The sequence below is a fragment of the Haplochromis burtoni genome, unplaced genomic scaffold, assembly GCF_018398535.1.
Source record: "Haplochromis burtoni strain Fernald_Lab_line unplaced genomic scaffold, NCSU_Asbu1 Contig_76, whole genome shotgun sequence".
Taxonomy (NCBI): Eukaryota; Metazoa; Chordata; class Actinopteri; order Cichliformes; family Cichlidae; genus Haplochromis; species Haplochromis burtoni.
The window spans coordinates 1,226,588-1,238,825 of NW_024582437.1; the positions used below are offsets into that span (position 1 = coordinate 1,226,588).

Sequence of the window (12,238 nt, forward strand, 5' to 3'; positions counted from 1 at the left end):
TAGTGTCAATTATATCGTCAGTTATATCGTTATCGCAAATTTTCAAATGTATATTGTGATAAATATTTTTGGTCATATCGCCCTGCTCTAATCCTGTGTTTTTATTTTAGAATATTATGCATAAGGTCTTGAGACCATCTGGCCGTCACACCAACAACAATTTTTACTCCATTACTCAGCAGTTGTGAGATGGGCCAGCCTATTTTCAAACATAAATACCGTAAAGTTTCACAATGTGTGTTCACAATGTTTGTGACGCACAAATACAGATAGAGACTGTCTATGCTATAGCAAGTGTCAAGACAACAATATTGGCTTTGTGAGATTTCCAAATGGTAAAGCAGTGCGTCTGCCACACACTAACATCAGCCAGCTAGCATATCTGCAAGGGCAATGTTTACACAAGCAAAAAATCCTAGTGTTAGCATGTTAGCATTTGCTAATTGGCAGTGAACTTTAAAAGAGGTTGTTAGCAATGCCTTTACCGATACTGAACAAATGCAGATGTTGGGTAAATGGATCACAACGTCATCAGGACATACTGACTGGGCCTGGGCCTCTGTAAATCAGCATTCAGTTAAAATTTAAAGAGGCCTAGTCAGAGAAAATGTCCTCAAACAAAGGTCCAAAATATCATGCATTTCCATGTGCATGATAATTTAGTGTAATATATTTGAAAGTAGTCTAACAGTTTAATGTCTGTTTCCAGGGTTGTAACTGGTTTTAAAGTAAAATAAATAAAGTAGGATTCAACAATACGTCAATGTGTGCTGCTATTAATAAAATATTAAAGTAATAATAAAATGTTCTTTCCCTATTTTGAGTAAAATAATGTTTACAAGCAAAAATTAATAACATAGTTTTTGAACAATTAGTTTCCAGACAAAACTCTTCTTGCTCCCTATCTGTTTTCCTGACTTACTTCATCTGACTTCTGCATCTCAGAGTTTTCTGTTTTCACACATGCTCTGAATAAATGATTTCATTGGCTGAGTAGCATCATGTGGGATAAGTTAGAATGTACACGATTGGTCGGTGTAAATAACTTAACCCTTGCACAGATTAAAATAACCATACCGTAAATAATTATAAAAAATTGTCAAAATGTAGTAATATGTCTAGATCCGTAAATAAGAGCATCTGGGTCTGGACCGTGGTCTGCCTGTTGCTAACCTGAGCTATTGATGAACAAATCAGCAGTGAACATGTGACCTGCAGGGGGTGCTAAATGAAAGATCTGATGATCGCAGGTGTTATTAGGATTCACTATATAGGCAGCACAAAATTAATCCTACATAAATGAACACGATATGAAATTCAATTTTATATCATTATTTGATTGTAGAATAAGTAGGAAGAAAAAAAAACTCACTTTACTTCTAAGGCAAGAGCCAGAATCGCTGCAGCAATCGGAGCAGCACTGGATGTTCCTGGAAAGTGTGTGACACATCCATCACCAATGTTGGTCACAGTCACCTGGAGGAATCACAAAGGAACTAATTTTACATGATATATTATATTACATGTACCAGTATATATGCTGTAAAGGGGAGGTGCACGTGAGTTGTTTGCAGCTAATTAAGCCATTACTGGTTCCACACTATAGCAGCTACTGTGTCAACAGCGGTTCTTCTGTCATTAGAACACGTCAACACAATTTAACAGTAACAAAACAACTGCATTCTGGTCTAACCACCTTCTAATGTGAGGTGGTAAAGGGCAGACCTCCCTGCAGACGAGGGTGATATCACACTGATAAAATTGGCCTTTCTGTTTCTGTAGCTGGCGCTGGATTTGTTCCTGGCTTTTCAGTGTTACCTCCGCCATCAACACCTCTGCTTCTTCCTCTCTCTTTCTCAGCCACTACAGCCACGCTTTACCTCCAATTAACACTCGTTGGCTCCTACGTGTCTGCATGTGTGTGCCCAGCAGTCACCTAGGTCATTTGGCAAGTCTCTATAAATACCACACCAGTGGCTGCTCTTTAACAGGCTTCTTACAGCTCACAGGAGCCAAAGATCAGGGCTGCTGGCACTGATGTGCACACATACACATACTGTATATACATTCATTAATGATAAATACTGTTGTTAGATGTGTTGGGAGGTACACACACACTAACCAAAGGTAATGAGCTTCCCACGCTGGTCCCTGTCAGAGTGACGGCCATCACTCCAGGGCAGGGCTCTCCAAAGAAGGTGGGCTTCCCAGTTTGAGTGACGGCGCCGATGGCAATGTTGTAGATGGAGTTAACATATCCATCTGCACCGCAGTGGTCATGCTGCATTCCACCATTACCTGCCGCCCACACATAGATGCTGCCCTTCCCACCTCGGCCCTGAGAAAACAAACAGTGGGATGTCAAAGAGAATGAAAAAAAGAAAGATCTCACATACTAACAAAAAACTGTATTTATATCTAAAACAAACGTTGTCAACAAATGTTTTATTGGAAAAGCTGTTATTGTTTTATGTGTATAACATATGTAAGTCTTTCATAAAATATCTTTTAAGCTGTTTGCTTTGTAGCTATTTTGATGGGTTTTGTCATTTGCATCCCAACAAACTTTCCTTTAAATTCTAGCACTGAAAGCTAAAGCACAATGCAAGCTTTACAATAACATACTGTTACTCCAGCTATGTGTTAGTAGTACTGTTTTTATTTTTCCTATCATAATGTAACATGGACAGTTTGTTCCTGTAAAATGTATTATCATTTTATATGTATAAAAGCCCATGTACCCTGAATTCAGACTAGTCTTTCTTGCACTTTTTTATATACATGGTAAAGGGAATACTGCATTCACAACACACTCTGATGATGAAACTAGCCAGATGTGATAAATTGCTACAACAATCTACAAAAGTCATAGGAGTCCATTGCTGGCTTATGCTAGCTTGGCTTTTTGTGAAAAGTTGTTCTCAAAAAATGCAAAAAAAATTTCAGTCTTGATTTTTTCCAACAAGAAAAGGCTAAAACCAAGATTCTTACAGTTCTCAAGAGAATGCAGCAGGAGGGAAAATTTCATGGTTTGATCCAGAATATGAAGCTGTATCCCGATCGCATACGTACATATTTCAAGATGTCAACTGGGACCGTTTGAGCTCTTGTTCCCAGAGTTGGGACAACATCTGAGGAGTCAGAGAAATCATTCCAGAGAGCCATGACCCAGACCAGTGTCTAGCTGTGTGTCTAAGTTAAACCAATATTATTTTACCATTTTTATATTCTGTACTGGTGCAAAATTTGAGCTATGAGTGCACTTTTTCCGGCTGAAAAAATGAATGCCGCAGATTCATTCAGCAAACTCACGTAGTCAAAATATTCTCACAAAACTTTATGTGTCTGGTGTTTAAAGGCCTTAGCAGAACCCAGTGTAATGAAAATACCATCACATTATAATGAGATTATGTGCTGCTTACTGCCCAACTGTCCATGGTCCAACCCACATGGTCCCTTGAGTTGCTACATTTTATGTCTTCTTTTTGGTGTTGTCGCATCCTGTGCTAAATTTAGGTCTTTTTAATGCAACATTTTTAATGCCTCATGAGGTGACTAAAATTTTCCTCAAATACTATTTTTTCCTCAAAGGCATCAGCACATGAACCTTCACAAAGGACAGTGTAAGGAGCAGCTCTCACAGGGCATCACTAAGACCAAAACAACTCAAAGCTGAAGCAGTGAAGAATAAATTAAGAAATATATTTTCTGTGGTGTCCACTTGACCTTGAAAGCCAGTACACCACTGAAAATCAGGCTCATTAACTTGTGAAAAAAATGCTGAAACTGAGGGGCAGCTAGTAATTTAGTTCTTTTTTTAGAAAGAGCTTGTGGAAAAGGGGAAACATTTGAAACAAAAGGCGTCATCCAGATTCAAACCAGGAAGTTATCATTATCATCCTTAACCCTTAGTTTGCTAAAAGAGCACACTTTTACTGCAATATTGTCTTCAGAGGATGATAATCCTTTTTAAGAACCCAAAAAATTGAGGAACCAGGATTAAAGTTACTCACATATGCTTGAAAATCAGTAAGCAAACCGTGTTTTGAACATTTTATCATAGAACAGTTTTTCCAGAGTCAAGAGTGAAGTTGTGCTTAAATTCTGTTCTTCGATCTTGGTTTATGGCACCAAAAAAACTGTAGTGCAGCAGCTGTATAAACATTTCTTGTGCTGTTTACTGAAGCTTAAAACTAAGACTTGTGCAAATAAATCCTTTACTGGCTTAGAAATTAGACTTACCGCTGAAGAGAATAACATTTCAGCTAAATTATGAATTGGTGATACTGGACATTGACGTTGTTGCCTTGGTGACAGGCACTTTCAAAGGAAATATAATTAAAAGCAGTTTTCTACTTTTCCAGAGCGGTAAAGAATTAGCGAAACAGAGAAAACCAGAGCACATGGAAGATGTGAACAGGAAACACAGAATCTAATAACTGCAGTGCAATCTACAAGTACCCAAGAAGAAGTTTGACTGAGACAAGAGAAGATGTAGCCTCTAGCGCTACAAAAAGACGTGAAGCCAGTGGGCAAGTACCCTGCATTATTATTCATTGCCACCAGGGGGGCAAAACCTGTGGTTTGGTCTCATGGAAATCTATGGAAAACCAACTCTCTGTCCTGATCTCTATAAACACTTTCCTGATTAGTTTATGGGTTATGGGCTCCTAAATTTGGGTTATCTACATATTAGAAAGGAGAATTGTCCAGGGTATGACATGTCAGTCACAAGTCATTAGCCAATGAGAGTGCAGCTTCACAGTCACCGTGCTTGTCACATCTGGTTTCAAAATACCAAGATGGTGACTGTGAAAATGCTCATGTGAAGGATTCAAAACTGGATGTTACAAACCAGCGGGCAACGCCATGATCGCTATATCCGTCTTTCTTTAAGTTTAAATGATGTCCCTGTGAATGCCAGGACCCAACATATCCCAGAAGAACACGGTCTCTAGAAGACTAGTGTTATTCTAGTCATCTGTCATTAGTTTCAGTGTTGTGGCTGATCAGTGTATTTTTTGTGTGGGAGGTCATGCTCTTACTGTCTATATGAACAAACAAAAATAGTCACATGTATTGGAAGTGAATACCAAATAAATGAAAGGCCTGGATTACAACACACACACACACACACACACACACACACACACACACACACACACACACACACACACACAGCCTGCCATTAGCCATCAATAGAGTTTCCTGCAATATTCATCTAAAAAACAAAACAAATAGTCTGTTTTGGAGCAGTCTGACTATGTGGCAAAAGTAGCAGATTGACTTTGTTACAGTACGTGTCATGAACGTACTCTCCGTAAGATATAAATAAATAAGGAAATGAGGATTTAAATCTGGCTAGGAAATCTGAACACTCGACATTTTGTCCTTCCAATCCCAGCTCCACTGACAGTGTGACTGTCGGCTTTACATCTGACAGACAGCAGTGTGAACTTAGAGATGAAAGCTGTGCCTTGTGAGCTCCTAGCCGGAGGGCTTGCTCTGTCAGGCTCTGCGGCCCGTCCATCTCGGCCCCGTCGTCCCTCGGGCCCCAACTGCAGACGTAGATGTCGATGAAGTGGATGTTGAAGGTCAGAGCTGTGGCCTCCATGGCATCCGTCACAGAGCCATCCAACAGGCGGATACCTGGTCACATCGAAAAGGTCACAGAGATCAGAGTTTGGAGGAAGGCTTGTGCAAAATGAAAAAAAAAAGGAAATAGAAAACAACACAAACTATAGCTATATCTCATCCCCTCACTGTCGATATATTCACATTCCTCTGCATTTACTGATTGATACTTTCTGACCACCATTATAAACTGAATAAAATGATTAACGTATGTCTCAAAAGAAGTTACTTCATCAGTTTAACTGTGAAATAAGAGTTTGTGAAGCTCAGTACTTGCAGTGCAACTGTGTCTGCAGCAGCCATGAACTGTTATAATGTAATGTCAGTGGACAGAGAAGCTACAGTGAGAGTGAGATTTTTCTTCCATTTGCCCCGAGGGACCCTGGGGGGTGTCACCCCAAGTTAGCATGCTATCAAAGCTGAGAAAAGCAGCCAAAAACATCCCAGTATATACAACCTACAGGGTGAAACTATGGATTACTTCACTTTACCCAACATTCGGTAAATCTGCTACTGGAAAGTGTGGAGTGTCAGCACTGCACAAGTTATCAACTGTTTTAAGATTTCTGATCGCAAAACTGGAGTCCATTTATGTGGGGGTGGGTCTCATTTAGGACTGCAATCACTGATATATTTTTTAACTAACATTTAAATAGTGTATCATAACATTTTAAGCTGATGTGGTCCCTCCCACATCCAACTGATAAAGACTCACATTAATATTTATATACATCTTGAATCTAAATCCAGTATTCACCATCTTTTTAGTTCCTGCATGTCTCACTTTTAGCAAGTAAATGCTCACCAGCTAATCTCTATTTGTGTGAAAAAAAAACATACTTAATCTTTTTTTTTTTACTAAGAATGGCAGCTTTCAAAAATAAATATACATTTTATTCAACAATTTGATAATGGGTTAAGAAGATTAATGGATGGATGGATGGGGATTTGAAAATAAATGTCATGTTTGAAATAATACTTCAAATAATCTCTCTACTATCGTGTTGGTCGTCACAGCTACTGTCTACCTGTGATGTAATTTAATTTGGAGAACTCAAATCCCTAATACGGCCAGTTGAAGTGACAGGGTCAGACATTGTGAAAGAATCAGATAGAGAAAAATTTTAATTGAATTAAATGTGTGGTTTTTTTTTCTTTTTGATTTGCAGTAGAAACTATACAGTAATTAATCCAAACCACAAGTCAGATGTGCATTTAGGTTTCTGCTGCTTGTTGCATAAATTCTAAACAGTGGATGTGTCCTTTGTAATTGTAGCTTGACAACATCACTCCAATTAGAGACTGTGGATAGAACAAAAGACTGCTGTCATTAGATGGCAGCGACTAGAGACAGTGGAGTAAAGGAAGGTTTACAGGAAAAAAAGTCTCTTTCTTATTTATTAGACCTGGCTAGCATTAAAGAGTTGTTTTTTTTACATTTAAAAAATGGAGTCTGTTTCTGTGCTGAGATGTTAATATGCTCAAGAGCTGGGATATCTGACGAAGCAACTTTTCAGAATTAGGTCGTTGGAGAGCCATAGCCAAGAACCACATGTATTCAGCTTAGCATCTATTATTGCATGTACAGTCAGTTTAGATGAAAAATACATGTTTTCAGATGGAATAATGCACATTTTCTAAGGTTTTGAAAAGTTTGTGTGGTGACTGTGAAAAACAAGAACACAAATTGTCAATACAAACACTACAAACAGAGGCAAAGAACTTCACTTAGCCAGCTGTGTGACAGCTCAAGTCAAAACATGCATCTTTCATGCAGGTCTTGCCCCTTCGTCTCCTGTGTGCCATACAGACTGTTTATGAGTCAGAATCAAATGGAACCAACAAAGCAAAATCGAATCTAACTGTGGGAAGAAATTCGTGCTCTCGCTCCGTCAAACTGTTTTTCTTTCGCTCTCTTTTTTGCATGAGACGCTCATCTGCCTGTGACAAACGAGGACGGGTCAGAGATTAAAGATCACAGAGCAGAGTTCAAATGCCAGAGTTCAACTGAGGGATTCCTCTTCTCATTTTCTCTATTTTGTGCTGATGCCATCGCTGCATTAAACTCAGTTTGAGTCATTTAGGATCTGAGAGCTGCAGGAAGTGTTCTTATTCAAACACATTATGTACTCCTCATTAACTTGTGGGTTACAGCACTCTTGGTAAACCCTGTAAAAATCTTTGATTTCACAACGGGAAAATGGGCAATCTTATGTATTCAGTTCATTCATCCTTTTCCGATGTTACTACCAACACTAAAAAAGCCATTACACTAAAAAATGAGCTGTTAAATAGGGGCAGCATGCCTGAATAGCACCCAGTCAATATGTAGTGACCTGTATTCGCATAAACCTAAAGCCATGTTCACTGTAAATATATACGCAGGCGTTGAAAATTTATACCGACAAGGAAAACTTCACTGTGAAAATTTGGCACGATTTCCTGTGATTTTCTGCCACATTTTACAGTGTTTCTGCTCGACATTTTAATTTTCACCTAAACCAAACATAAAATCAACCGTTTTACTCAGCATCATTTCCATTTGCATCTGGAAATGATGCTGAGCATTTTTCTTTTCTCTCAAAAGTAATTCAGCATGTGGATGTGGTATTTTGGTTTTTGGAATATTTGTTACTTTCGAATTTCTGCCAGTAAAGGTGAGTTTGAATTATTTATCATTTCATAATAAAGTAAGTGAGACCTTGTAAAGTTAGAGCAGGTGTATTATGCATGCAGGGTTTTTCCTCCAAAGAGGTTTTAACCACAGGCAAAGAAAAATCACAGCATTGTGCTAAAATTATTTCCTTTCCTCTTTTTTTGTAAAAACTAGTGGTTTATAATTGGTCAGAAATGAATAGATTTCTGTTAGATAAGGTGCTGGCCCTACTGTCAATCCCCAAAGGTATACTGAGCACCACTAAAAAACCTTTTCTTCTGTCTTTACCAATAGAGCTGCACAGCTGTCCTAAAGTCACAAAGCATGCATTTTTCATCAAGTAAACGAATAATATTATTAATAATAATAATAATATAGCACCAATGTAGTATAACAAGTGTTTTAAAAACTGCTTCTTATGCCATGTCCTCGTTTTGGCCAGTGCAGCACACCCACAATGCACTGCCTCCTACGGTCTTTTTAAGGCTGTATTGTTTTCCTCACCTCCAATCCTGGCATTGAAGGCGATGCCCACACCACAGTAGGAGTTGTTGGCCTCCATGGCAACTTCCCCTGCACAATGGGTACCGTGACTGAGACAGAGGGGGAATAAGATGTTAGCCACATACAGAGACTAAATAAGCTGAGATGAGCGTTTTCTTTTTTGGGGAGGGGTTTTAGCCTGAGCACACGCAGTAATTATGGCATCTCCTCAATATGATTGGCTCACATTGTCAGAAAAGAACACTAAGATACTGGAAGTCTCACCTCCAATAATCAAAGCATGAAAAAAAAACAGGTAATATGTTGTAGGTTGACACCAGACACGTGCAACGATTTAGTTTTGAAATCTTTAATTAGCAAAAAGAGAAATTGACCTTGATATCATGTCTTGAGCTACAGTTAGTCAGTTAAGCTTTTTCATGAAATGACAGCAGCGGACTTCCAGTGTAACATGATAGATCTCTGATTTCAGACAGGCAAACTCAAGATTCTCACATTCTAACCAACGTCCACTGATTCTTTCTCTGTGAGAGGACAGCTGTCGCTTGTTGCAGCCAGTTAAGCTAGTTTTAGGTCCAAGAATTAGCTCGGTTGCTTAGCTTGAATGTTTGCATCTCACGTTAGGGCCACTATACATGACGTTTGATCAGTTTCCTGGTTTTGGAAGGGAGAAATATAGGGATCGGATATCTAGAGGTAAGAGTAAAAGGACAGGAGTCATTACCTATTCTCCTCATTTCTGACAGGCATGGGATCGTGAGATGCACGCAGGTCAAAACTGGCACGGGCCTCCTGGAAAAGCGAGACAGAAAACAAATGCGGAGTAGTGTACGACAGCATAACCCTCAACACAAAACATCAGGATGACATGACAGGAAATGAAGCAATCCCATAAAAAACTCTCGATAGTGGCACTTGAATTAGACTGTCAACATTTTTCTTCTGACTGACGGCAATCACTGTCACTGAGGAGATGCTGCTGCGTGTCGGTGTGGTTTATGTGTGTGTGTCATAAAAGTGAACATGTTTGAATGACTTGTTTGCCAGTGTATATAGGCATAACGGGAGGAGGATGTCTTGGCAGCAGACTGTACAAGAGAGCAATTATGTATCTCCCTCTCTCTCTCTCTGCAGCCAGGCTTATCCATGCCAGACAATCTGCTGTGACAAAGTACAAGTTGGCCTGCACGCTTCAAACTGCCTATAGGATTATAAATGACAAGGCAGGAGCAAACAACGCTGCCACTTCACATATGCTTTATGGCCAGCCAGTGTAACACCAGCCTCGCAGCTTTATAACTATATGAAACTTTTATTGTCTCATCTTTTAACGAACAGAGAAGCAACTCTAGCTGAGAGAAAAGCCTCTAAGATAATGCTCAAATTCATTTAAGGCACATTGATTTTGAGTTTACTCACAAAGTTTTTCTTTAGGTCCTTGTTTGTGTGATCTAAACCTGGAAAAGAAAACAGAAAGAATATGATGGATTTAGTTTTGCAAGTAATTTTTCTGGTTAAAAGTGTATTTCTTATATTAGATCAGCACAGACCTCAATTTCTCAGTCAGTCAATATCATGGTACTTACAGTCATGTCAAAAAGAACGTGCGCTCTCTGTCAATACTAAGGATTTACATATGTAAACACGATGCTCATCTGTGGTGATGCACATCTTCTCATTTATTTATTTAACAAAAGGCTTTGCAGGCATTTGTTTTCCTACAAAGCTCTCTTAAGGTCCTGCCACAACATTTCAATCAGGTTGAGCTCTGGACTTTGACTGGGCCATTGCAACACCTTGCTACTCCCCCCCCAAAACCATTCTGTTGTAGATGTGCTGCTGTGAGTGGGATCATTGTTTTCAGTTCTGCTCCTTGGCATCGTGTGAACACACACCTGAATGTTTCAGACCAGCAAACTGCCAAAACATCTGCTTTTACAGAAATGATCACATAGTTAATCACTGCATTTGATTAGGCAGCACCTGGATGTAACTAAATAATTGTTAACTCACACACTGGTTGTCCATTATTGTTAAATTATCACATGTAACATGTCAACGTTGTTCATCTGAGGTTCTATTGAAAAAAATTATAGAACCTACCAAGAACCAGATTATTTTTTGCCGTGTCTTAAATAAAAGAGGTTGCGCTTTCTTATTACAATGACTGTATCCTGTAATTCTTAACACTTCTTATTTTCTGTACTTCAGTGAAGGTCTGAGAAGGCAAAGGTGAAGTTTCTCCTTGTCTATACAAGCTGTAGTTCAGAACACAAACTCATGTGATGACTCATTTCTAAGAAGCAGACTGACATCAACTGAGTCATCTCCAAAGTTAACATAGTTCCTGTCTCTGAGCTCACTTATACAGAGTGGTGGGCACAGGCTATATGCCGGAGCTGCATAGACAGAACACATTTTACTCTGACCCTCTGAGGTTAACAAGTGAAAGTCCACTTAATGGTGTTTATATGAAAATATCAAATTCCAAAATGCAGAGGAAAATTCAATGAATACAAGGCAGAGAGCAAATGTGCGTCAGGAACTGAGACAATTAATGATCAACCCCAATATGCTTAAAGAGATCGCTTCCTCATTTTTAATGCCTGGTGCATTGGATAAGTGCACTTTTTATTTTATTACATTCTGTAAAGCAGTGCTGTTTCAAGTCATTGCAACTTGCTGTGTGGTAGACAGGTTATTAAAATTTTGAATTTTGAGTGCTCCACTAATTGGTGCAATTAATTTGCCAGAGTGTAGTGGTGAAGTCCATTTTTTAAAATCAACTTTTGTCAAGACCCGTGTTTTGTACGACGAAGCTTCGCACATGATTGATGAATGAGTGAACGAGTGACTGGGGGCAGAACAATCCAATCCACCAAATCTGTTTGTACTGCCGTCCTTTTGATTTCTTATTCTTTTCTCTTACACTACACCTTTCTTTGCATCTTTTCATCATCGTCTCTCAACATCAGTTGCTTTTTGCTGGCTTGCCCCCTCCCATCGCCCCTCCTCTTCTCCCACCCCATCCACCGCCACCACCTCCATCTCTGCAGCATCAGGGCTCCTGTGGTCTCAGCGAGAGACAAACGAATGAGGGCCCCAGGAGGGCCGCGCCTGCTCTGCCACACATCACTCACTCTGTCTCTCAATCATCACACACACACACACACACACGCGCAGGACCTGCCAGCCTTTGTCCCATGCAGGCAGTGCCTCCGGGTTGTCATGGTAACCTGCAGTCGGTCTCGCTGTGGAGGCCTGATTGTGTTGAGCTCAGGCGGGATGGAGCCTTGGGAGGGTGAAGCCTCATTGGAGCCTGCCATACTGTGCCATGCTGAGCTATGCCGTGCCAGGTCAACCTGCTACATCCCATATATAAGCACTGATTCTTTATTCTCCCCTGTGCGCTACTTTTCAATTGCCACAAATGAGTTTCACCTC

At 39.7% G+C, this 12,238-nt stretch overlaps 1 protein-coding gene across 6 annotated transcripts in view; it reads right to left on the reverse strand.

The window, feature by feature from the left end:
- The window catches only part of LOC102288865 (furin), a 208,697-nt gene that overhangs the window by 68,768 nt on the left and 127,691 nt on the right, over positions 1 to 12,238 (reverse strand). For all 6 annotated transcript variants that reach the window (XM_014334224.2, XM_042221864.1, XM_042221861.1 and 3 more), the window contains 6 exons: positions 10,214 to 10,251; positions 9,519 to 9,586; positions 8,795 to 8,883; positions 5,477 to 5,649; positions 2,123 to 2,338; positions 1,373 to 1,476 (listed from right to left, as the gene is read on the reverse strand). In XM_014334224.2, coding sequence (XP_014189710.1) covers positions 1,373 to 1,476; positions 2,123 to 2,338; positions 5,477 to 5,649; positions 8,795 to 8,883; positions 9,519 to 9,586; positions 10,214 to 10,251 — 688 coding nt within the window. The remainder of the gene's footprint in view (positions 1 to 1,372; positions 1,477 to 2,122; positions 2,339 to 5,476; positions 5,650 to 8,794; positions 8,884 to 9,518; positions 9,587 to 10,213; positions 10,252 to 12,238) is intronic.